Source organism: Filicampus tigris, chromosome 11, assembly GCF_054856515.1.
Source record: "Filicampus tigris isolate MCC_2025a chromosome 11, RoL_Ftig_1.0, whole genome shotgun sequence".
NCBI classification, from domain to species: domain Eukaryota; kingdom Metazoa; phylum Chordata; class Actinopteri; order Syngnathiformes; family Syngnathidae; genus Filicampus; species Filicampus tigris.
The window spans coordinates 8375323-8402630 of NC_141227.1; the positions used below are offsets into that span (position 1 = coordinate 8375323).

At 42.5% G+C, this 27308-nt stretch overlaps 1 protein-coding gene across 11 annotated transcripts in view; it reads left to right on the plus strand.

The window, feature by feature from the left end:
• The window catches only part of sorbs1 (sorbin and SH3 domain containing 1), a 45075-nt gene that overhangs the window by 11177 nt on the left and 6590 nt on the right, over window positions 1-27308 (plus strand). For 6 of the 11 annotated variants that reach the window (XM_086044890.1, XM_086044896.1, XM_086044897.1 and 3 more), the window contains exons 2-22: window positions 736-778; window positions 871-957; window positions 1264-1374; window positions 2563-2654; window positions 2786-2927; window positions 3145-3174; window positions 5023-5165; window positions 5324-5384; window positions 5530-5598; window positions 7897-7932; window positions 8042-8144; window positions 9683-9797; window positions 12019-12102; window positions 16527-16576; window positions 18480-18658; window positions 22005-23426; window positions 24296-24360; window positions 25080-25250; window positions 26395-26441; window positions 26840-26954; window positions 27075-27200. In XM_086044890.1, the coding sequence (XP_085901016.1) occupies window positions 924-957; window positions 1264-1374; window positions 2563-2654; window positions 2786-2927; window positions 3145-3174; window positions 5023-5165; window positions 5324-5384; window positions 5530-5598; window positions 7897-7932; window positions 8042-8144; window positions 9683-9797; window positions 12019-12102; window positions 16527-16576; window positions 18480-18658; window positions 22005-23426; window positions 24296-24360; window positions 25080-25250; window positions 26395-26441; window positions 26840-26954; window positions 27075-27200 (3195 nt within the window). In that variant the 5' untranslated portion in view covers window positions 736-778; window positions 871-923. The remainder of the gene's footprint in view (window positions 1-735; window positions 779-870; window positions 958-1263; window positions 1375-2562; window positions 2655-2785; window positions 2928-3144; window positions 3175-5022; window positions 5166-5323; window positions 5385-5529; window positions 5599-7896; window positions 7933-8041; window positions 8145-9682; window positions 9798-12018; window positions 12103-16526; window positions 16577-18479; window positions 18659-22004; window positions 23427-24295; window positions 24361-25079; window positions 25251-26394; window positions 26442-26839; window positions 26955-27074; window positions 27201-27308) is intronic. The other 5 variants (XM_086044895.1, XM_086044893.1, XM_086044892.1 and 2 more) reach the window with 5 other exon arrangements.

Here is a 27308-nt window from a genome sequence, read left to right on the forward strand (position 1 = left end):
GGTTAACTCTTATTCCACAAACACAATATTTACCAGAATGCCTTGTTTCAACTATTTGCCTTGCATAGAACATATTCTTGAAAAAAATGTGTTTGGGTTGACTTCCCTTTAAGGGAGCAGAGAGCGGGAAAGCTGTTTTCACAAGTTTGTGACATAAAATAACCACATTAATAAGTACTAAAGGTGCGATGGAATAACCAGAATCAACTACTTTATTTTAAGAGTTTAGGTTTTACCCAGGATTTAATTTTTTTTTCACAACACTCAGGATCAAACTTCTATTTTACTAAATTACAGAACAACTTCCCTGCCTTCCTTTTGGTTCTTTCAGCGGATTTCATTTCGGAGTCTGAATATGGTCTGATTGCAACGAGTGCTGCCAAGCATGCAATGCAAGCACACATTTTGTTTTGCTTAGTTGTCACAGTTCTTCATTATGAAATACAATGCGCGCCTGGTTAGAAAGTTCAGCCTGATCCACAGCTAATATTAGAACCCCTAGTGGGAAAGTAGTTTAGTCTGATGCAGCTGGGGCAGAGGAAGTTACACGCATCACTCAGCAACACAGTTGCCTTCAATCTAATTCTCTTTGGTGACATTCTCCCTGCAGCAAGACAAAATATACCACTTGTCCTTTCCTCATCTGGCTGTTGCGCAAGTTAAACGTTTTGATTAAATGTGTTGTTCAATGGATGAGAGCGTTGATTTTGTTTTGTTGATATCTGCACACCTCAGAGCTCTCCAGAAGAGGGCAGCGTGTCACCGAGCCCAACTCCTGGTAAGTCTGCACAAAGTTGATGGAATTCTGCTTTTATATTGCAGAACACATCAAACTGAACTATTGTCTCTGCGTGCGTGTGTGTACTTAAGTCCCGTCAGGTCCCAGGGCTGTGAGCACCGTCAAGATCACGCCTCTGTCAACCATGAAAGGCTCCCCTGACCTGATTCCTGCTGCAGGTGATAGTTCCCTCCTTCTTATGAATTTTTCAGCACCTACAAGTGTGGGACACCTCATACTCCCCACTGAAAATCTAGAAGGATGTGGAATCATGTTAATAACATGAGTGTGCTGTGCTCTACTTCCTGTTCTGGCTGAGTGATCTTGGCAATTAGTTTTACAAGACAGGATATTAATTAGATGGCCTGGTTACGATGTTCTTTTTTGGTCATTTGGGCTGTGAGGATCTAAAAACCTGATGATGGAGTGCACTTCTTTTAGATACAGTGGATGTTTTCTGAAAAGTTAATGACAATCATTTTCAGGTCTGGACCCCAGCAGGGTGTGCAAAGGGAAAGGAGTGGTGACACTGAGGGCCACCCTCGTCCATTTAGATGACGACAGCAGTGCGGGTTCCAGCGTCGTCGCAACACCGAGTAAGCCTCATGAGTGGATGCCACAACTGCGTCACAAAATCTGTACATACTGAAAAAAAATTGAAGACGATAATACAGTAGTTGCGTTGCTGTGTGTGTTTCTCTGTAAAATCTGTTTAGCTTAATGTTGCATTCATGAGGAAAAAATAAATCACATGCCTTCTAGACAGAGGTGCCAAAAGTAAAAACTTGTGCAAAAAATACTCTGGTTGAAATAGAAGTACTGATTCAACTCCCAAGTAAAGACACATTTTTCATCAAAGTTCGTTCAAGATCGCAAACTGTCGCAAAGACATTCAACAAGAATTTTAATGGTCACAGACAGTTTTTCTTGGCGTTTGCGACCATTAAAACTGTTGCCGAGCGTCTTTGAGACTGCTTGCGATGTTGAACGTACGGCTGACCTGTTTTCTGAATCTGAGTCGTGATTGGTCGTTATGAGCAGTTGTGATGTCATTTTCAGTCGACAGAAGACAAAATGGCCGCCCGAAGAGATGTCTAAAAACGAGTGGATAAACACTTATTCCACAAACGCAATATTTATCAGAATGCCCTGTTTCAACTAGTGGGCCTGCTGGGAACATATTCTTGAAAAAAATATGTTTGGGTTGACTTCTGCTTTAAGTACAATGAATAAGCATTGTGTACTTGGACCTTACAGTTACTTCCCACCACTGCTTTTAGATGTTTCTTTAGCTGTCAGACTTATATAACTAATCATGTTTTGAAGTAAATCCATCGTTGTTAGGCAACTCAGGGTCATGACAAAGGGCAATTGCTCATATTTTCATTTGTGTGTCAAAGAGCTCTTTTGTAGTGGTGTGCCCACATTGCACTTTGCTACAGAGGCCTTGACTGTGGGCCTGTTTGTTGCGATGAGCACATCGGGACAGCGCTGGAGGCCAGCCAAGTCTTTTGGAGCGATGCTTTAATTGTTGTAGAGTCTGACTATAAAGGCCACTGCCACAATCAGGCTTTGCAGCTCACTGAATAGGTGCTTTGTTCTGATGACAAAATTCAGAGGTTGTGGGAGAATCTTTTTTTTTTCTTCCTGTTTACGGGGGATATCAACATATCCACCGAAACGAAAACATTCCCGTTTTGTAATTGGTGTTTGATCATTAATTAGCTGCATTTGTTTTCTATTGTTGCTGTCAAATAGAGATTAATGGAGATTTATTTTTGCAGGTGTCTGCGCAAGCCAGATGAATGGAGGCTTGGCTGAGGGAGGCGTTAACATCACAGCTGATTTCCTGCCTGTAAACAACAGTCACTGCCAGGTATGTTTTCTCCCACCTCAGTCCCGTGTTATTTTGGTAACCGACAAATGTATTGCTTATGTCTTACTTTTATTGGGTGTAGCATCCACATCAGTGTATGGTATAAAGTTAGTATTTTGTGTCACTTTTAGGCCAGTTCACCAGAAAGCATAAAGGAAAATCAGGCTCCAGCTACATGTGACAACAACAATTGTTTCCCATCGACCCCCAGCTCCATCTATCCATGCACTAGCACAGTTAATCCCACAATAGTTCTGCTGCAACACAACAGAGGTGAGTCACACCAGTCTTTGAGTTGGGAGTTAGTGTTTTCAGCATTCTAAACATGCTTTTACAATATTGCGTCCGTTGCTTTAAATGTTTTAACTTGGAAAGTCCGCTTGCTGAGTCATTTTCTGTGCTGCTCTTAACCAGGGCTTCCACTTTGTTATGTTGTTCTTCTGTCACATGTCATCACGCTGGCCTCGTCTTTGTCTTTCTCCCACAACAGAGCAGAAAAAGCATCTTTCTCACTTGGAAGGTATGCTCTGGGCTCTTGCTGATGTAAGGTTGCTGTATTGTTTTTACTCTAAAAGTCGTCGTCATTTTATAACAACGCAATATTTAATGGTTACAAAATTGAACTGGACCATTAAAACAACAAAATCATGGGCATGATAATTCCTTATTTAAGAGGTTATATAATGTTGGCCCTTACCACATATGAGTTGAACCAAATATAATTACTCGTACTTTATTATTGCTTCCTACAAAATGAATTGTTTTCATTTATTAATCAGATTTTTTAATACATTTTACATTGAATACAAACATTTTTACATTGAATACAAAAAATGTTTTAAAAAATATTTTAAAAAAACGACTATCTCATTTGGGGGTTTCATTGTGGTGCTGTGCAGGCAAAGAGGTAGGCAAACCCAAGCGCAGGGATGCAAGCTAGGAGGGCAAGCGTTCAGGGGTATTCTCAAAAACTACTACTGGTCTAGTTAGCAAAGTACAAAATGACAGTGTTACAAAGGAGCAAAGAAACACGGGGAACAGACTCACCACCTGGAACGACAGGACAAGTATTTTACAATGAGCCGAAAATGAGTGAACAGAAACCAGGAACTAAATGCAAACACCTGGACAAGACACGAGGAGATGGAGAGAGCTGATTGGTTGACTCAAGGGGAGCTAGACTGACGATAGGCGAAGACAAAGACATAATGACTAGACAGGGAAGCAACAAACAGGAAACACAGGTAAACAAACCAAAACTATATCATAACATAGGAAACTGAAAAGATCTGTACCAATGTGCCCATCGGGGCCAGTCTGGTGGATGTCTGGGATGCCAGACATAAAGTGCTCGGCCTGGCTTGTCGGGAGGGCGGCCATTTTGCCAATCCCATGGGGCTTGTTGAGGCCATGCGGACAGACGACCGAGGGACAGGGCCTCTGGAGTTGCAGGGGCCAGGCATAAGGTTTCGGCTGAGCAGCCGAGAAGAATGGCAAATGGCCCATTAACCGTGCGATGTGCTCGTCCGAGAACGTGTCGAGAAGTGGTCACAGGATCTGCGTTGTCGGAGCAAGGACCTCGAACTGCCACGGAGACGGAAGCCTCCAACTTCTGTGGAGCACAAGCATGTGACGATGAAAGGGTATCAGTCACTTGAGCACCTCTGCTTGTTACCAAGCAAATGGAGAGAGCTGATTGGCTGACACAAGGCGAGAAGGGCTTATGAGACAAAGTGGAGATAAAGTAGTCGCAACCAGACAGGAGAGACACTGGAAAACAAACCAAAACTGAATCAAAACATAGGAAACTGAAATGTATCTGTGTCACATTAAGAAAAAACATGATGTGACACACTCTACATAGTATAGATAGAAGTGTCATTATACGATTTCAAATCACCCATCCTACCTCGTCTGTCTCTCTTTCTGTCTCTGTCACCCTCTCCCATTAACGAGGCATGCATATTTTTTCAAATTTCATGATGAATATAACCCCTAATATCTTGTTGATTCAGAGGTACACCTGCAACATCTAATGGGATCCAGTATAAGATCTGTACTGTAGAAATATTTCTAATATTTTGTTTGGCAGTTGACATGATGCAGTGCAACACTACAACCGCAACAATGATCATATTTTTAAAGTAATACTTTTCAGAAAGCGTCACTCAAAACTGAGCGTTATCATCTTTACAAAATGACAGTTTTGAAGTGTTTGTGTTGGAGCTCAGTAGACTAGTGCAAGTGTACCTAATATTGTGGCAATGAGTCACACTGGCAAATGGAATCCGATTCTAAGGTTTATCTTGATCTATCAAGTTTTCCGTGTCTCACAGTTATTGTGGCATTCTCTTGTTTGGAATTACAGACCCCACCCCAGAAAGAGACAAAAGCCCTGATCCCGGGAGAGACTCGGTCAATTCAGTTGCAGACATGGACGGCAAAAGGCTGCGACTGTCGCTACACTCCCCCGTCCTCAGTCCACTCAACAGGCCCATTGTGCCAGCGCGGGTGAGTAACACAACCTCCTGTAATGTTTACAACAATTTACTGGGATAGTAGAACGTATGGAAAATGACTATTATTGCTTAAACTTCTACCTTCTGTATCCGTCTGCTAAAATGCATCGGCCTTACTCAAACAGTAATATTCATAAATGTTCCTTTCAGAACATTGAAAAGTCCAAAGACTGGTACAAGACAATGTTCAAGCAGATTCACAGGATACCCGGTAAGTAAGAGACTATTTCATCTCTTCATACGCTAATGACATTTGCTGGTGCATGTTTCCCTGCTTGTGTCCATACGCTGTGTGTTTGTGCGTGTGCCTGTGTTAATGTCACACTTGTGATGTGTCTCTCCATCACTTCACTCAGAGTCTATTGAGGAAAACCCTTACCGCCCCACCTACATGTTTCCTGAAAACTATGACATGAAATCAAAAGGTATCTTATGGTAGAACTCTATTCTGATTGACTTTACTAATCTTACTGTACATACTACCAGCTTTACTTGTCGCACCTGACTGTGTAATATAACATCCATCAACCATAAAGCGAAGTGTGAATAATGTCTTTGTCTTGCAGAACTGAGACAAAGAAATTATATATTTGATGAATTCCTTTTTTCTTGCATGTCGAAAGTTTCTACCCAAGCAGTTGTATCGTGTTAGTAAAACACAGAAATACTCAGCTGATCTAACACTACCCTTTTACGACGTTTGTGCTTAACTTACAAACATATAACCCTTGAACCGGGTGACAAGAAATGATTCATTATTAAATATGCATTCACATTATCATATACATGGCACAAGGATGTGTCTCAGAACGTCCCCCTGTGTCACTTTTGCACACACTATTGAAGGGGAAGTCGACCCAAACACATTTTTTTTCAAGAATATGTTCTTTGCAGGCCCACGTTCTGACTAATATTGCGTTTGTGGAATATGAGTTAAGCGGCAAAATCCACCCGCTATTAGCCATCTCACGAGACGACCATTTTGTCACTTCTGTCGACTGAAAATGATATCACAGATGCTCAGGGCTCAGATAATGACCAATACTGGCTCAGCTTCAGAACACAGGTGAGCTGTGATTGGTCGTTACCTGAGCCCTGAGCAGTTGTGATGTCATCTACAGTCAACAGAAGTGACAAAATGACCACCACCCAAGGATGGATAAAAACAGGTGGATTAAATCTTATTCCACAAATGCAAAATTTATCAGAATGCCGTGTTTCAACTAGTCGGCCTGCATAGAACATATTCTTGAAAAAAATATGTTTGGACTGTCTTCGCTTTAATCTATGAAATTAGCAATCAGTATTTCATCTCATATTGTATGAGAAGTCTTTTCCAAAGCGAGACCACCAAATAAAAAAAGAATCATCTTGCCATTCCATTATGTACAAAACTGTATTATATAATGGTAAAAGGCTTTGTTTTAACTGGATAAAATTCATATTTGCAAAATGATTTTCCCAGAATACTCCCTAATACCGTAGTCTTAACAATCTCAAGGTTTCTAATTTTTCCCCAGATGTTTTTTTGTTGTTGTTTTTTTCTTGCCCTCCTGGGGGTTAAGATCAGGAGATGTCATTAATATTTTGTCAACTATGGGCAGGTGAAGCCGTTTGAGACTTTCTTGTGATTAAGTGGTATATAAATAAATTTAACTTGGCTTGACTTGATTTAAATGGTTTTACAGTGTTTTATAAAAGAGCGGTTCACGTGTACACTCAACAGACACGTCATTGGGTACACTTCATTAGGTGCAAAGTCTGATCAGGTGGCAACTGTGTAGAACTGCACGGCATTATACTGAGAGAGAAGTCTAATATTTTCCTGTCTCATGTCGCAAAAGGCAGCCAAAGATTGAAACGACCCTCAATAGACTTTAGTTGCAGTAGTTTTATGCTAATGCAAACTACATTCACATACAAAACACGTTGCTAACACTAACACTTTCTTTACGCTGTAAATTGAAAAAGATAAGTGGTATAGAGATGAATGGATCGATGGAGGTTTGCGCTGGCAGTTTCTGAAACTATTTTCGAACTAAATTGGCATTTGCGTGCACATGTAGCTTCAGCTTTTTGCCACTAGATGATGCTACAGGCCAACCACAACCACATGCTTTGCTCTTTTGAGCTTGGTTCTTGAAGCTGTCCACAACAGTGGTCAACAGCTAATTTTAATAAGAGATGGCTTTAATGTTTCTAATGACATTTGAGTTTGGAGAAAGATCCTATCAAGGCCTACCTCAACACAAAAATGTGTGTCCCTCCTGGCACAGCATGTGCTTTATATCAATTCTGTTATTATTACCCATCTATCCATTTGGTATACCACTTGTCCTTGTTAGGGTCACGGTGAGCTGGAGCCTATCCCAGCTGACTATTGGTCGAGAAGCGGGGTACACCTTGAACTGGCCGCCAGCCAATTCTACTAACATTGATGTTTATTTTTAAGGTCTCCTAGTGGGACACTTTTTGCCCACTGCACTACTCTCACCGTGATGCTCATTGATGCTTGGATCCCATTTTAGCTCAGTAATGCTTCTGTAGAGTGCTTTGCATTGACACTCTTTGATTGTATTTGGTGAAACTGTGATACATTATTGAGTGCAGAAAGCAGGCAAAACAATGTTTTAGTGCCTTCTTTGCATTTTTAAAAAGTTCTGCACATCTGCAGTTGATAAATTGATAAATACATGTCTAAGTATTTTATTCTTGCTCAATAGAGAATGGTCCAAACCCCTTTGGCTGCTTGGAAGATGGTGAGTTTGGAAATTGATTTATGTACTAACCTGACTTCGGGGTTAGCATTAATAGTTGGTAGTCATTGTAGGTGTGGTGTTTTGATTCTTAGCATGTCGGTTTTCTTAGTAAAAGGTGTGCCACGATCTCAAAGTGATGCAGATGTTGGTTCAAGAGCGAGGTCAATGCCAGTGCCGACACGATCCTCATCACTCAAGCCCTCTGCCAAGAGGTTAGTGTCCTCAATCTGCAACATGCAGCATCATCACAATGTCCTCTTTCAGAATAAAATGGTCTCAATCAGCTCAGAATGTTAACATATATACACATATATATGTATTTTTTTTCAAGTGAAAGTCAGTTTTTCCATATTTACATACACTCAGCAATCACAATACTGAATGATTCATTTAAAATGAGACAATGTAATATAGCTTTAAAACTAAGTCTATACTATGGTGAGCATTATTATACACAATTAATTATTGATTTAATAATATTTGTATAATTGTGGGTATATGCTGTATTTAGTGCAGTACAATTTTAGAGTGCTCTTTCTGTCTTTGTTAACCAAAATTGCGTCATTATCCTTATTTTGGGTGCCATTAGATTGTACAGGTGTGCCTAATGATTTGTCTTGTACACGAGAGTCTTGAGAGTCGGCTCGCTATGTGATACAACAGACTGGTCTTGCCTCCCAACTTTGTAAGGTGGACGTTTTGTCCCATGTGACTCGAGCTGCATCCGCCAGCACACACACACACGTGCGCGCACACGTACGCACACACACACACACGTACAAGTTGGCAAAGGAGAATGAGCTTGTTGAGAGACGACTGATGCAGGAGAACAGGTGATGGAGGATTAGAAGATTGGAAGCATTAGCCACTATAGCTGTGGATGACATGTCGAGGTCTGACCTTTCCTCCTTGGTCATGAAGAAGTCAATGCCTGAATGCACACCATAAAACATGGGAGGTGTGCCACTGAGAACGATAATACAAATACTGTTTTTTTAAACAGATTTTTTTTCTGTTGTGGAATTCGATTGGGAAATGAAGAGTTCTGTTTTTTGTCACCTAGCCCCATCTTGTTTACCCGGTTGATCTACCAATTAGTCTTAAAGAGGGAAGTCAACCCAAACATATTTTTTACCAGAATATGTTCTATGTAGGCCCACTAGTTGAAACACGGCATTCTGATTAATATTGCGTTTGTGGAATATGAGAAATCCACCTGTCTTTAGCTAGCTCAGGGGGCGGCCATTTTGTCACTTCTGTCGACTGAAAACACAACTACCACAACTACCCAGGGCTCAGGTAACGACCAATCATGTGCTCAGGTAACGACCAATCATGGCTCAGCTTCAGAAAACAGGTGAGCCGTAATTGGTCGTTATCGGAGCCCGGAGCAACTTCAATGTCAATTGGCAGAAGTGACAAAATGGCCGCCCTTTGAGATGGCTAAAAGTGGGTGCATTTTGCTTCTTAATTTATATTCCACAAACGCAATATTCATCAGAATGCCGTATTTCAACTAGTCGGCCTGCATAGAACATATTCATACCCAAAAATCTGTTTGGGTTGACTTCCACTTTAAATGTGAATTGAACATTTTTGTCATCTTTCAAGGGAGACAAGGGTTGGGCTGATTGCCAGAATATTTAGATTAAAAAAACTAGCCATAGATGGTTGCCATGGTGACAACATAATGAGGATTGGCTCTCTCCCATCCTATTCCCAACCCACCCTGACTCTCGCCTCTCCACAGAAATGAGTGGGAGCCCCCGGATAAAAAGGTAGACACCAGGAAGTACCGTGCCGAGCCTAAGAGCATCTTTGAGTATGAGCCGGGGAAATCGTCGGTGCTGAAGCTGGAGAGAACGGTATGTTAGCCGCCTGCCTTGCTCGCTCCATCTCTCTCTCTCTCTTGCTCTCCCCCTGCATGTTGTGTGAGCAGCACCCCACTCCTACATGCATCCATCCCCCACCCACCTCTGCATCTAAGCTCCCGGGTGGCAGCTTCACCACCGAAGGCAACGTCGCCTTGCTGGGCACATTCCTAAAGGGTGTCGTGTTCCTTTGACAGATGATCCCCGCTTACCTCGGGGAGGGGTATCGCTTACAAGGGGACCCATTGTCGTTCTTCTTCAATTTAAGGTTATTGGGTTGAATCGGCTCGCCGGGCAGACACAGCTCATGGATGCTAGGTGTTTGGCGAGAGGAATTGAAATGCTAACCTTTAGACATGGTGCCGACCCAAATGTCAGTGTCCTTGACGGCTGTCCTTCTCTTCACATGAAGATTTGCTGCTTAGTCCTTGATTGACAGTGTGGTATCTACGACCATAATGAAATCTACTCAAGCATTGCTTGTTTAATTCCAGTTGAGCATATGTAACACAGGATGCTAAGACTGTAATTGTTTATGTAAATACTTTTTCGTCTGAACGTCTAGTTAGCCCTCTCCATTTGTTCCGAGGCTGACAATTATATTGCAGCTCAGTTTTTCATTCAGTAGGGTTAAAGTTATTTTTTTTCATTACTTTATTGTAATCCATAGACCGGATATGTTATGGAGGATTATGTTACTGCTTAATTGTCTCAGTCTGCATGATTATTCATCATTGTTGTGTAACTGTTGATTAGATCATGTGAAAGTGTAAACAACAGCATCTTGGGGTAAATTACTTTTTTTAAAGGATAGGTTCATGGATTGTGACAAATTGCAACATAGACCTCCTTAACAGAGCCCAAATGTGACATGTACATTTATTCATCCAAATAAAAACTCTGGATCATTTGTCCAGGGGGTTAAAGGTCACTGACCAGTGAATTTCTCAAGTCTGTAGTCTGTACTTGTTACTTATAGCAACTTCAAATTGACAAAACTCGAGGCGATAACTGCTGACCAATGTATTATACTCACAGTCAGATCTTTCCACTTTTTTTTCCTATATATTGTGATATTTGCCACACCAATATTTTTTTAAAAAGCTATTCCCAAAATAATAATTAGACATTTTTTTATCAAATGTGAACCTATCCCTTAACAAGCAGAACTCTTGGCGAAATCATGAGATTTTGGTGCAGTACATTTTGGTCGACTGGTGCCCGTGCACTTGGCATAAAAACGGGTGTAAATTCATTTTCGTGCCAGCGCAAGTCTAGTCTAGCGTGATAATTTGGTGACAGAAAGTAGTCTGCTCTTGGTGTAAAAGCGGGCACATCGTCATTTTCGTGCAGGGACAATGGTTTAGTTTGGCATGTTTGTGGATTTGGTAGACAGGCAAGCGCCTCACTGGGCATTTATGCCTCGCTCCCCGGCGCATCTGCAAATTTGGTCAAAAAGTAGACTAGATTTTAGGCCCTGTGATCGGCTGGCAACCAGTTCAGGGTGTACCCCGCTGACTGCCCGAAGACAGCTGGGATAGGCTGCAGCCCACCCGCGAACCCTGTAAGGATATGCGGCCGCACGCCACAACGCCGCCTACCCACCGCCGCCCCCCTCCACACACACACACACACAAACACACAGACGATTAGTATATCAGGCTGATCAATAATAGGTTAATGTGCATGTTAAGGGGCATTATGCTGGGATAGGACTTGAATATGAAAATGTATAACAGATGCCAGCCTGTTTTACCTCTATCGCGAGCCAGCGGCCCAGAGTTTTAGCTGAGTGATTAGCGCTCTGTACTTCCTATCTGATGTCCTGGGTACGATCCCAAGATTAATGTTTTTTTTGTTTCTGCAATGTCAGCCACGATGTACTCCGGTTTTCACTTCAATCCACCCAGATTTTTATGCAAATGGTGGACACCGCATGGATTGGCTTTGCAAACGTCTACTTCCTTCCACAACAGCGCACAAAGGCGCAAACGCCCTGTTATGCCCAAATCTACCTGCGTCTAGCAAAATACCAAAAGAAAGAAAAGGCCACCCATGCACACAGTTAGGCTGCGCTTTGCGCTAGACTTGCGCCCGGCACGAAAATAGGGCCCATAATGTCTGATGGCTCATTACTTTGGTGTGTTATTCCATGCTGTCTGAACTGTCTTCTCTTTGTCTTTCTCCTCCTCCTCTTGTTGCCATGCCCCTATAGACTCAGGATGTATGTCCGGAAGATGTAGATTTAGAGAATGAGCCGTGGTATAAATTCTTTTCAGAGATGGAGTTTGACAAAGCGGTAAGTTGTTGTTGTCTTTAAAATCAGTGTATCCTATATAATTGCATGTGATAACATCTATGTCTAAATAATTCCAAACAAACTGTCTGTCTGTGACTCCGATTTCTACTTGCTTGCGGACGTATGAGGGGGAATTGTCTGCCCCCCCTCAGGTGGATGCCCGGAGGTAAACGCCCCCTTGGGCCCCCCCCACTTTTCAGGCCAAAGCCCAGGAGAGCCAAAGCCAAGATACAAACCCCAAACCAAGCAAATCAATGAAATTGTATGGTTTATAATAAAATTTCAATATAGGGGCTAGCTGAAGTGAACTTCATGTGCCATGCTTTTTAACTTGATCTTTATACAAGTGTAAAAATAGGTTAACCACTTATGTACTCATCCTTAAATTTAATATGTAGTGGCAAATTTGAGGAAGGATATTTTTCACATTCAATTCATAATTTATGAATAATATGGTCTTAATATTTTTTGATGTCAGTCACAATAAGTTCAATTTCCGGTTCAGTGGTATTATCACACCCTCTGTAGTACCATAAAAACACACACAAAAGCCAAATAAAAAGCAAAACACAATTATGGAGTTAGTCCTTTAGATACTCACTAAGCTAAATTGTTGCATGTTTCGCTCAGGTCGCGCGCAATGTCACACGTGATGATTCAACCTCCACAAGCTTTTCTGTGACTTCTTCGGAAGGATTGTACAACAATCCAAGATCGGAAGTTATGACGTAATCTCTTGCCGTAAACACACTTGATCACTGTCGATTCTTCTCAGTTGTGCCCAAAATATTCTTCAGAGATCTATTTTTACTCTCTTCAAAAGTGTTTCTCAGCACTTTTTTTCTGGCTGTGTGGCTGAGTAAGCACAGCAGCTCAGTCAGAAATCCTACCACTGTGCTTTGGTTAAGATAATTACACAGATTAGAGGTCAGGGGCATTTATTATTGAAGCTTGTGAAAGAACGACAGAATAAAATGTTGTTTTAGAATCTAATCATATTTTATTACTTCTTCCACATTATTTACTCAACTCCCAAGAGTGCAACTTCCTTTCTGAGGTGCACCCTGAGAAGTGGAATGCATATGATATGCCAGGGGCAATTCATCCACAGGTCACTCCACACACCACATAGAGGCTGTTAGCTACTCTATCAACAGGCTCCAGGATAATCCCAGGCCCTTGAATAACAGTTCCTGCCTGCCCGCTCCCTGGTATATTTACCAAGCTATCTAACTTGTAAAACAGACAAAGTTAAGGACATCCATGCCTTGGGTGCTTGGCACCAAACAAGTGTGGTGCTGGTCAGTCACGAGCAGATGTTGTCCTTATTCTCGGGCCACGCCACCGCACCCTGGATCATATGAGGTGGCACCACTGAATTCGGCATGAGCTCATGTGCTAGTAAGGGCGCAGTCTGCTGTTCCCATGGACAACAGCTCCAAGTTAGCGGAAATGTGGAGGACGTTTAGCAACTAGAGAGAGGCCTTGGACTGTCAGCCTGGATGGTTGCCCGATAAGCTCAGCCTGATGACTGACTCCTGTTTAATGTTAAAGTCACTTCAAAAGCGACACCTGGTATGAGAAGCATTTGACCTTAGGACTCAGCCAGACATACTAACTCATTGGCCTTTGACTGACATTTAGGTAGTCATGCATTATTACTGGAAGAAAGACGTGACTCAAGGCAGAAACTGCAGTACATGAAGAGTTAAGTGAAGCCCTTGTTGACTCTTGTCCAGGAAGCTCTTGAAGTGCTGTGGAGGACTACAACTGATAAAAAAGTAGCACATAACATGTTCTTATTGAAAGAAAGAAAGGCCGGTTGATGATTCCTTATTGTTTTAACACAACAAGGAATCATTTTTGCCAACCCAAAAGAGCTGCTTTACTGCAATTATTGAGTATACTTCATTCACACGAGTAGCGGTTTCTTTTGTCAAAATAAATAAATACATCTGCCCACATGAAAACTCATTTGCAGACTATCAACAGGTGGCGCTATAACCCCGAACAATAAGGACACGTGAAGAATGTAATTTCCGGAAAAGTCACATTAAAAACAGATGCGAATTGCAGACATGACCGATGAGAGTGAATAAAGAAGAAAAATCGACTCATGTAAAGGAGATAGCGACGTGATGGCATACAAAGGGAAGAATTTACATAAAGATTTTTGCATAACATAGGACAAAAAAATTAAACATATAAAACATCAAGCAGCACGTAATATATCAGTCCAGCCAGCCATTATCAGAACTGCTTATTATGTTAGTATGCAGTACATGTATAAATGAATTGTCTGAACATAATCCAAGACTATACTATTATACTTAACATTTCTTCTTAATTAATTGAATTATCATTACATGACTATCATGCCCTCCAGAGCAGCCAACCAGCCTGTCGGAATATGACTGACAGCTGTATACAAAGGCTAGAGTTGTGCTCTTGAATAGTATTAAGAAATTGTGCAGTCGGGAGCAGTTTTCAAAAACACAGTGACATTTCCGGGCCAAACAGTCTCAATGAGATACGTACACGACCGGGAGCTGGAATTCCACACATAGCACTGGTCAGGATGAGTATTTTGCTCCACTATAAGCGCCAGAGTGACTCCATCTGTCGAGCATATGCAGACGGGGGGGCGGCTGTTGCCACACTGTCTCAGCGCTGAGTATCATAGTATCATCCTCCCCCTTACCACCTGACATCCTCTAAAGGAGGCAACATTGTAAGCCCAGCGGATCTTTGTGCTTTCATATTTAACCTCTGTTATTCACTTAACCTTTACCTTTAAGCATTTAACGCAGATGCGATAAGTGGCGCATAGCTCTCACACTGGGGGTGCTGCTGCTTCCGTGAGACGATATCAATGTAGAGAAGGTGCTGGAAAGAATGGGATTCATGTTACCATGACCTACTCATGATGGCTATTTCGAATATGAAATCGGCACACGGGAGCCTAGCCTCTTTAATAGCTGGCTACACCTGTTAGGAAAGATGGAATTCTGCAGAAACTTTGACATCTTGTCAGTTTAATTCATACACGGCTTTCCAATCTAGACTTGTAGTGGTGTGTGTAGTTTTCAAGTCAAGCAAGAATTTCTGGGTGAGGTTATATTTTTCAGTGTCAGATGGCATTTTTTTAAAAACTTGTCTAAGGAAACGTGACCCGAATTTTAGAAAATCACCTGCTGAAGGTGACTTGCTACTTTCCACTGAAGCTCTGCGTCTTTGTAAGTGCGCGTGCGTGCGTGCGTGAGCCGGATCTTCAGGGGGATACAAAAGTCACTGAGGTGCAAGGAAGAGCATGAGATTATTCAATGACACGCGCATTCTCTCCAAGTTAACATGGAACATTTGGCTGTATAAATAGATCAGAACATAGACCTGCCAGCCTGATGTCCTGTTCTTATAAAGACATGCAGGCATTTATTCTGATGGGTTATTAATGATCATTCTGCCCTGGCAACTAAGGAGAAAGGCATGTTGTGGCAAATGGGGTGTTGAGAATGCTCCTTGTCTGGCCAACGGTTAGAGAAGAGCCCGTGGTGGAGTAGTGGATGTGGTATTAGCAGCAGGGCCGGTATGGCTGGGATGGGGATTGTGCAATCGTATTTGCAAACAACACTTGCGCTCATATTCCGAGTGCCCGTGTCACGTCTGTTATTTTTACCTGCTGTGACGTCTGAGAGGAGGAAAGCAGCAGAAACAGTGACCTAAAATTAGTAGCCTCATTCAAAGTGCTGCTGGCTGCAGTGAATGGCAACTCTTGGAGATGTTACCTTTTCCCAAATAACACCTGCTCTTACACTTATCATCGATGTGTTTTTTGCCCCCTGACCACATTTGATCGATCTGTTCCTAAATGTGTTTTTCCTGAATTCTTGCAACACGTCTGCCTTTGGACACATGAGTGCGTGATCGAGTGTCAAATAAAGTGTGAGCGTGTAACTCGGCCTGTTTGCACCACCAGCTGGTTAATTGTCCTTCGGTCTGCTCCAGTGGTAATGAGAGTGACTCAATACCAGACAAAAGAGAACGGCTTCACTGGGAGACAGCAGTCCATTGGCTAAGCCCGTGACAGCCCCCTCCCCGCACGGGCGCCCCCTGACTGATGCGAACCCATCCGCCCACTCACACACCCCTCCCCTTCCTCCACTCTCCTCTCTGCCGTTTTTTTTCCCCCCCCTCTAACTTGCACGCGGGCCAAAACACATGCGTTCTCCTACTTCGTGCCAAGCCCAGTCCAGAGAGCGCTAAGAGCCCGGGGTGCTGGAGAGCGAAAGCCACACCAGCGAGTGAACAACAGAGAGGAAAAGCGAGAAAAGAATCTGGCCATTGCTAATGTGCCTACCTCTGTTCTAGCTGGAGGAGACCATCCTGTGGATCTATCAATGACTTCTTTGTTTGGTTTGTTGCAGAGTGCCCCCTCCTTCAGCCCCCTGGAAACAGCCTCCGACCTGAAGAACTAGTGAGTTCATGCTTCTCAATCTCATACAAATACTTGCGCTCACTTACTCCTTCCACTATGCTAATTATTATTCCGGCATGCTGTGGGGATAAATGTCACTGTGAGATGGTTCCCCCCTTGCAAAGCTCACGCACCCGCCTTCAGCGGGGGATTCCTGCTTCCTGAGGGGAACCTTTGAATTAGGCAGTAAACTACCACTGGACGCGACGTTCTCTGTTTATGTTTGCTGATTTTCGGCAAGGGTTGTAGATTTTTTGTTGTGTCAGGTCATTTTTTAAATGACGTTATTATTACAGTTGCTCAACTGCTGTATAACTTCAAACTGCTTATGTCCTCTTTAGAGGGTGTTATGCAAGAATTAAGCAGCTACCGGATTATTTAAGTAGATGCTATCAGATGTTAAAGAAAAGCCAATTCCATTGTCTCATTCGCTTCCTCTCTGTCTGGAATCAAATGTAAAACATCCACTGGGAAAGTTCTTTTCCCTCCCTTTTTTTGCTCGCAACAACACCCGTCTGGTACTCGCATTATGTCGTCACAGCCGCGCGTTTTCTAATTCATGGTCTTGAATTTGAACGTCACTAATTTGGTTTTAATTTTCAAGGAGGTTTTTAATGGTTGCTTGCTTGGGCGGAAGTCCATGCTCACAAAACCTCCAAAGAAAACCTCAGGTCCTAGAGTAACTTCGTTCAAAGGCACATACCAGGGTGCTTTCTCCTTTGGCGTCTGTTTGAAACAAGTTATTTCGAGAATGTCCTGTGAAGTTGGTATTTGATTGTAAAACACAAAACATCTGTGTATAATGACATGACTGAATGTAGCTTGTGTGTACAGGCATTTGCGTTGACAGGTAAAATAAGTGGCTGCTTCTATAATTAATTATCCTTAGTACTGGTATTGTTCCAAAATAAAACTGTTGACAGTAAATTCTGAAGTCATCCCTGCATCCAAAGCAAAAGTGGAGCTTAGGTCAGTGTTTTGGCCTGGCAGCATCCTGTCTTGATCTTCCCAGAACCTCCTCGTGAAGTTATCTTGGATCTCACATTGCTTCTCAACTTCAACCACAGCGCTCCTTACTGAGAGCCAACATCATTTTATTGGCTCGCTCCAGTCGGGAATTCACATATTTTTCCAGCCGCTTTGAAAGAGCTTCTTGTCAAGGTAGTGAGCAAGCAGCGTAAAGAATCCATGCATGGTGCCAAGCTTGTAAAACTCTAACTTGGTGGATGTAAAACCCACTTTCACAATAGACCAAATTTTCCTCTTAACAGCCGAGGACAGATTTCAAATATTTGTTCACTCTCAGTGATCCCAGAAGCCCCGTCGGTTCAATGACCAGGTTTGTCTTGAAATAGGGAGCCACCATGAGTGGCATGTGAGCTGGCAAATGAGAGTGAACATGAGACGTCATGCAGGTGTAAGGGATGATACGCTATGCTCAGAGAATATTTATGTGCGTCTATGGAATGCTATATGTGCTTGTGCGTGCTTTCTCTCAAAGAGCTGCCTCTAAATTCTGCACTCAAGTTCTCATTATTTAAAGCGTAAGTCAACCCAAACATATTTTTTTCAAGAATATGTTCCCAGCAGGCCCAGTTTAGAGATGGCTAAAAACGAGCGCATTTTGCTGCTTAACTTATATTCCACAAACGCAAAATTAACCAAAATGCAGTGTTTCAACTAGTGGGCCTGCTGGGAGCATATTCTTGGAAAAAAAAAAATGTTTGGGTTGACTTCCACTTTAACTCTCGCAAGTCTCCCAAGACAGGAATTACCTGAAGACATCCTAAATAAGAACCATATGGAAGCCCACTGCCAAATTAGCGGGGTTCTGTTTATCATCAACAACACTCCTCTGACTGAATTCACTTCTTTAATTTGTTATCTGCATTCCACTGTCTAGCTCCTCGAGCCAGTCTGGACACAGTGAGGTGGAGAAGGATGGAGGATCATCCGAAAATGAGCCCGCGGCTCCAGAATGTGACCGTCACGTTTACAAGACTGTTCTGGAAGGCGGTGACATTCCCTTACAAGGTCTGCGAGCCCTAAACAAGCGCCATGGCAGCTCGTCCTCCTCGAAAGGTATAGAGCAGCCAATTTACTTGGACACAAGTGTGTATGGATGCGCATGGACATCACGGTCAGACAGCACCATAGGTCTTTTGTGTAAAACGAGACAGAAGCGAAAAGCTCTAAAAACATTGATGATCAACATGTGTTTCGGTTCGGCTGGAGTCCACACATCTTTGCTTCCAGCCTTCACAAGCTTTAGCCAATCATCCCACAGCATTCATCCCCAGTCACTTTTGATTTATTACTAATGACATGGATGGTAACGTTACTGGACATCTGCTTTGGAAAACTTAGGAAGGACAAAGTGAGGTTGTCTTTTTAAAGCGGAAGTCAACCCAAACATATTTTTTTCAAGAATATGTTCTGAGCAAGCCCACTAGTTGAAACAGGGCATTCTGATTAATATTGCGTTTGTGGAATAAGTGTTAATCCACTCGTTTATAGCCATCTATGGGGGCGGCCATTTTGCCTTGTGTCGACTGAAAATGACATCACAACTGCTCACAACGACCAATCACGGTTTAGATTCAGAGAACAGGTCAGCCGTGATTGGTCGTTGTGAGCAGTTGCGATGTGATTTTCAATCGACTGAAGACAAAATGGCCGCCCCCAGAGATGGCTAAAAACAAGTGCATTTTGCTGCTTAATTTATATTCCACAAACGCAAAATTAATCAGAATGCCCTGTTTCAACTAGTGAGCCTGCTGGGAGCATATTCTTGAAAAAAATGCATTTGGGTTGACTTCCATTTTAAGTCTATGGATGCTAACCTTGGGGAGTTTTTCCCTTCTAGTTCCGGTCGCTAGGCAGGTTTAGGCTGGGCAGGACTTCAGTGTCTTCCATGGTCATAGAAGAGAGAGCCAGGGAGGGGATGGATGAGAAGGGATGAGTGAGATAAACAAGGGCTTGAAAAACAGGCAGTGCAGTGGGGGGGGGGGGAGACAAACAGGAGGGACACAGAGGGTGGGCAGGCCGGAGGAAGTCAGCTGTCAGTGTGAGGTCAGTGGCAGGAATGTCTGAGCACATGGCCAGAGAGGCAAACACTGTGGGAGGGGACAAGATGGAATGCAAGGAAGCGAGAGAATGGGCTGATCAGACGCATGATCCAGCACAGTTACATCACATCGCACCGCGGCATACAGTTCAATTGTCTCTACGTTGCAATGTAAACAAAACTGATCAGCGAGCAAAGACCTCTTCCAAGGCTCAACCTGTGGGGGGGAGGGCTTAACTTTAACCCCAGATAATTATTGCAGTACTGTATGCAGTATATTTGTTTTCCAAACGTTTAGTCACTCTCGTTCTTTATTTTAATGATACATGGCTTTTGTATTGTCTAGTCTAGTGGTTGGCAAACATTTTACACAAAGTGCAACCTAAAAAAATACTTGCCTCCCCAAGCATCATCATAATGATCACCATTAAAATACAGAAAAGTAGTAAGACCCAGTGTTAATCAAATACAACATCGACATTTCGGAAAATGAATAACTACTTTCATAATGATTCAGTTCAAATGTGTTGCACATGAAGGATTGTACCTAAATAAAAATTCTAAAAGGTTACTTGCAAATCTATTGTTTCTAGAAGTTAAATACAACTGAAATGTGCTTAACGAATGTATTTAACTGAATTTGAAAGGCAAAAAAAAGTTGAAGTTGACACATGTTCCTGATATAATAGTGGAAATGTTTTCAATAAAGAATGTCATTCTTGACCTGGATAAATCTTTTATTTGCGAATATGTTTTAAATTGTAATATAGAAACATAGGCATGTAAACAAATGTAAATGATCTCAAATCCAGATTAAACTTTTTCGTTTGATTTTCAATCTTATGATCCTGCATACACATAGTAAATTTGTTTTGTTCCATTTCTTTTAGCCTGTGATAAGAGACTTTTTTTTCAAATGTTGAGAATTTGACAGGCATTATAAATTTTACTGGGGACATGTTTGGAAGAATAGCTCCTTGTTTGAAGGGAATATAAAGTATATAAAGAGAGTCGTGTCCCAGCTTCCACACAGTCAATTTCGAGACTCGTGCTTTAAATGCATTTGCTACTCTAGTCAAATGACAAACACACGGTTCAGTATCCAGCCAGACGTCCGACCTTTACCGTTCAACTCAGTCACTGTTCACCAGGCTCACAGTTGAATGAATGTACCAAAGCTGCCACACGCTCATGAAAGAAAGACTTTCTTTATCATCATGTTTTAAAGAACAGAGACTCCTCTTCCTTCTTTATGAAGGCATTTTTATTAGAGACCCAGATAACTCGCCACATGCTTTGTTTTATAATATCTAGTGGACATCTCCCATCTTTGTTTATTAGTGCAGCAGATGAAAAATGGCAGATGGTTCACTTATCCTGAAAACTTGTGTCACAGCATGTGAAAGTGTTGTGTCATTTCCTGCTCCCATCTGGATCACGATAGTTCAGAAAGCTAACAAGTATTATTACTCAGCGTGTTCTAACTGTCAGGTTTACTTGGACTCTGGCAAATAGTTTTTACTTCCAAACACCCAAAAAACAAGCATCGCCATAACTCATGTTAATGCAAATGTGGGGCATGCATAGGGGATAGGGATATAACGATTCATCGAAAATCGATGTAAAATCGATTTGCCCCGATTAATCGATTCGATTAATCAAACGTATATTTGATGAAATTAATCTAGAAAATTATGTCTTGAAACGTTTTTTTCATTCCAAATGCATAGCACATTTTGAATGTGTAGATCAAATTATTCTTTTGTGCCAAACATCATTGCGTATTGCGTTTGTGGATGGCTGCAGAACCACACTAGTGCACAGAGATGGTAGCAATTTTTAAAAAATCTAATCGAATTGGAAATCGGGAACTGAAAATCGAAAATCAAATCGAAACGGGGCTTGAGTGAATGGTTACATCCCTAATAGGGGATGTGGGGAAAATCTTAGCTGTAACATGAATGTAAACTAGGTCAAACTCAATCCTTTTCAATGTTGTTCTGAACATTGATACTGCAGTCAGAGTTCAGATTCCTCCGTGGCCTCCAACATGACATAACATTTCACTGCATATTGCTATTAACACTTTGTTTCATTTTTATGTTCTCCTTCAACAATGTTTACGTCAATTCTATTAGCATTTCACAGAGCACAATTTTTCATCTTACACTGTGCTGTTTCGATTGTAATCATATATAACTTGATGCACACGGCATCAAGTCTGCCCTACAGCCTCATGTAATTGAATCAATTGCTTTACTCGAGAAATGTGGCTAATTCTGTTTTAGCGTGTTTGTGTGTGACCCTGTGACCACTGTAATCTAATATGCTGTTTATTCTGTTGTCCTGCATGCTTGCCAGTGGATTATAAAGGTGGGAATGGCTGTATAGATTCACCCTGCCCCTCTAAAAATAGTCGATCGGTTCTTGCCGGTAATGCAATAGCTAACCAATGTAAGAATAAGAAGCCTCTTTCTGCTGCCAAAGCTTGCATACCCCAAATCTTGCCGTCCAAATTCAAGCCCAAGCTGCTGCCGCCTTGTGGTGACATCCAGGATAGCAGCACACGACCTGTGAGGCAACCGAAAGCGCACAGCTGTGAGGATCTGTACACAAGTGCATGTGATCGTGACAGAGCTGCGACAGAGGTGAGGGATGGGCGTCAGTATTCGGACCCCTGCGCCGATGGCCTCAGGGAAGTTTCCCCTGCGTTGAGGAGGAGCACGTCAGAGTTTTCCAGCCTGTACAAGATCATGCATCACATTCAGCGGCCCAGCTCAGTGGGCTGCAGCCCCCCAGGGAGCGTCCGCAGCCTGGCTGATCTCTTTGAAGGCTCAAAGTCGAACGGGGGTGAGAAGTCAGAGGCCGACGGCGGGGATAACATTCCACGGGACACTGTTTTGTCACGGGTCACCGAGTTTGAAATGTACATTCAACAGTCCGGTCTGACACCCAGTCGTTCCTCGTCGTTGCCCACGCTGAACTCCAACCGCAGCCATAGCCCAGAACGCGCCGCCTCTCTCTACCTGCCCTCCGCGGTGTCAGCTGAGAGTCTTTTGGTTGTCGACAACTCCCAGACAGATGCCCGCTCCCCCGTGGAGGCAGGTGGAAAGGACACACAGGAGTCCTTGTCAGCAGGCAGTCAAACTGCGGAGGAGGCGGCCTCCCCCTCAGAGGACGGAGGCCAGGTCGGGGCCGAGTCGGCTCCTCGCACCGATCCCGAGGTCGCACAAATCTTCAAGAAGAGCTCCACGGAGCAGAGCCGCGCCGCTCCTTGTGGAACGAAGAGCCCCTCCACCCTGCCTCCAATGTCTTTCCCACTGCACCACCACCACCTGCCCCATCTCAACCACCATCACTTCCCCCTTAAGCCCACCAAATGCAAAGGCTCCTGTCCGGCTTCCTACACCCGCTTCACTACTATCCTCAGGCACGAGAGACAACAGGCCACCGCTCAGCAAGAGAAACCAGCGCGGCTAGAGATGAAGACCATGCTGCCTGGGAATCTCTTGCTCATGGGCCCCGCCCCTTTCAGGTTACGGAAGAGCCTCCACTCCCAACGGCCTCGCAGGACGCTTTCAGCCACTAAAGCGATAACAGGCACTCAGAGACCCCGCAGCACATCTCCTGAACTCAAACCTCTCATACCTCAGCGTCTGTCCTCCCTGGAGGTCCTGGAGAGGCTGAGTAACGGAGAGGGAGACAACTCTGAGCAGCTGAGTAATGGACAGGGCTTGGACGCCAACGGGAACCTTCTGCGGCCGCTGGCAGCTCACCACAGAGGTGGCTATCTCCATTCCATCCCAACTGTCATCCTCCTCTCTTCTTCTGTGCTCACTCATTCAGCTCGACTCCTCACCTTGTCTCCCCGTTTCAGCGCACCGCCATCCATCTTTATTCTGAGTGGTGTTTTTACAAAGTGACAGTGAAGCCTCCATGCCATTTTGCGTGTGGTGTTTGATGCGCTTCCATTCAAATGTCAATCACTCTGGTTCCATCTACGCACAAGAGTGACTGTAGGAGGTTCAGGCAGCTTTTTAGTAACGTGTCAGATTTGAGTCGCACACAAAGCAGTGTCACCTTTTTATATCCCACCCTGTGATACACCCTGCTTTGTTTGTCTACTAATAAGCTGGTACCAGCTTAGTGTACAAAATAAATCAGGAATATGATATAAATGTGTTTGTCGTGACCCTTGCTGGGACACAAAAGGCAACTGCAAACAAAGTGCTGCAATCCAATGTAGTAATCAAATGTGTCGAGGCTTGTAGAACAACGCCATCAATAGTGCCACAACCTAGTTGCATTTTTGGCCAACACTTATTAGGTTGCTTTTTTGTGTTTCCTGAATCTCTTAATTTTTCTTCATGAACACATTTGATCATTCTGTATTCATTCCTTTTCTCCTCTGTGCATGCTTAATGAAGTTTATTTAGTGTGGGTTTTGGTTTTGGTTTCGTGTGAGAGGCATTATGTTGGTATTAGGATAGGATAATTAGTCATTATCCTATGCTTATGTTTTTATTTTACTCATTGGAATCAGAGATTTGACTGCAATATGATCTTATTTCCGCAATGTTTTCTTCTATTGTGTTTGTCTCTAAGCAGCAAATTCCTCACAGTGTCAATCCCTTTTTGTTTCTTTTTGTTAGACTCGTCCCCAGCACAAGGAGAGAGCCAGGATGAAGTTCTGAGGAGGCGTCATGGCGACAAAGAGGTGATTTTTTTTGTTTGTTTGTTTACATTCATACTACTGATGTCAAACAATTAAAACATTTTTAACTAATTAATCGCAAAAATTTCCATAATTAATCGCGATCAATCGCACTTTTCAACTACAATGTTTTACGAAGCTTGGAACCGATATTTACTTGAGTAAAATCTTGGAATTAATGTGAGAAGAAAATCAAAGTATATTTTGATTCAAAGACTGTTGTAATAGCTTTCTTTGATCCTTGAATACGATTCTTTTCCTGTGAAATACAACAGTTGAACGATACACCAAAGACGTACAACTAATATGGTATTTGAACTTGGCTTTGCAAAGTGCACAAATTATTTTGGATTTCTCCAATGAGCCCTCGAGCAACTTTTCAAAGTAAAACTACGTAAAAGTCCGTCTTTGCGACAGTGACTAAGTTCGTTTACAGTGAGCAGAGGTCACAGCTGCAACAGGAAGTAAATGAAACTGAGTTAACTGAGTTAATTTTTTTTTTTAGTGCGTTATCAAATGAAAATTAATCTCCATAGTTAAAGTAATTTTAATTTTAACATAGTTAATTTTGACAGCCCTAATTTATACATAATGACCAAAGGGTTAGCGGCGTGCTAGAAAGTAGAACAAGGAGGCATTTGTTGAACAACTCCATTACTGTGTCACTGTTTAGTTGGGGCCTTATCTAGAGAGAAAAACAGTCCAGTCTGTTTCCTCGGCAGAAAATGTTGGAGGAGCAGCGGCGGCTCAAGCGGGAACAGGAAGAAGCTGACATAGCATCAAGACGTCACACTGGCATCGTCCCAACACATCACCAGTTCATCACCAATGAGCGCTTTGGAGACCTGCTCAACATCACAGATAACACAGAGAAACGGAAATCAGGCATTGAGGTACAATGCAGGCCATGTCTGTTGCTAACAGGAAAAACACAGCAGCACTTTTGTCAGTTAGCATATGAGTCAGGCTTGGGCGGGAATGGCGAGCGCAGGGGTGGCTGATGGTGGGGAGCTATTGGGGTTTTGGTGATGTCTTGTCAGCAGTTATTCTGCATACTTGTATGGCTCTTTCCTGCCGGTCAGAACATTAGAGTGCGAGCAGCAATAGAATCTACATTTTTAGTCGTTGGATGTGTAATCGAATCGCAATACGGATGGGTAATCGGCCACTGTATACCGTATATACACTCACCATACACACTTCATCCGGCGTAAAATTTCAGCTTTTAGAAAGGTAATACTAGTGAGTTTTGATCAAAACTGTCAGGTATATTTATATAATCAGGTTTATTTTTCTGGTTGTATTTTACAGTGGTGTAGAACTGAACTACATGTTATTGGGGGGGTTTCTAATCTTTCACCCTCGTATGTAGCTAAATAAGGCAACATTCAATCACCTATTTGACAATCTTAATCAGAGGTCACCAACCTGTTTGAAACTGAGGGCTACCTCTTGGGTACTGATTAATGCAAAGATCTTGACATCCGCTGTTGGAATAGAACATTTGTTCAAACAGTCTTTTTATGATGTAGTTATTAATAAGAAATCAGATAAATATCAACATGCAACACTATTTCTATAAATCTCACATTTTCACATCCAAAACATTCCTAGGAAATCACAATATCCGATTACTGGTGAGTTATTTTTAGAACAGGCCTGCGGGCTAGTCATGTCGTCTTTGGTGGCTACCAGGTGCCCGTGGGCACCATGAAAAATGATTTCATTGTTTTTAAGATAAAGGCACTAGTTTTCCACAATCTGGGCTCTTCTAACGAAAGCCGAGCTTAAAATTGGCCCAGCATTATGTAAGGCGGGATGAGGATTGGCTCACTTGCATTTGACAGATTCGCTCCTAAAACAAGACCATTTCACCAATTACACCAGAAATATTCTGTAAAATGTCTACAATTGCGTGGGGTATTTTCACAGAGGTATGACACAAACATGTAATTAAGACATCTGGGGCCTGGTTTCAATTGGTTGTCTCCTTTCAACATATTTACTTGTGTGTTTTCCTCATGTGTGTCTACGCAGAGAACCCCAGCCATGGCACGCTTCGACTTCAGAGCGGAAACGCTTAAGTAAGCGCACATAATCAAGAGTGTACAATGACAATGCATGTGAAGGGTAAAAATGAGAGCTCAAGAATCTAAATCCTCATAATGTTTAATAGCTTGAGGTCAATTTCCCAATAAAACTTATTGAGTGATGTACATTATCTAGAAGAGACGCTGTATCAAATTATGCTAATGCATTCACTTAATGTAGACAGTTTTAGGAGTAATGTTCTTGTATTAGTGTTGGTAGATGCTGGGGCAATCGGTTGATAAAATGAGTAAATTCCAATGACGTTATTCCTCAAAATCACACCAAAAAATCATATTCGGCCAACATCGATGAGCAGAAGTTTTATGTAGTTATTTATCAAATACAATGTCTGTCATTTTATGAAATTAAATCTGTCTGCAACATCTTTTAGGGAATTACCATTTCAGAAGGGCGACATTGTGTACATCATTAGACAGGTGGATCAGAACTGGTATGAAGGGGAGCATCATGGAAGAGTTGGGATTTTCCCTCGAAGCTACGTTGAGGTACTGCGACTCGCGACGCTTTACCGTTATTTTATTTGTCTGGTTTTTTTTTTGTAATCCGTCCTATACTGTGTTTTTCTTGCTCAGTTCGATTTGTTTTGTGTTCCCGTAATTGCACAGCTCCTGCCCCCCACAGAGAAAGCACAGCCTAAGAAAAGTGTCCCAGTGCAGGTTCTGGAATACGGTGACGCTGTTGCCCGCTTTAACTTCGCAGGAGACACAGTGGTGGAGATGTCGTTCAGAAAGGTATGATGACGTGAATGTGTGGAAGCACTTCCAGACCTTACACAAAATCCAATTGAATTTGATGCAACCATATAGAGTCCAATATTAAGGGTCCAATATTAAGCCTTT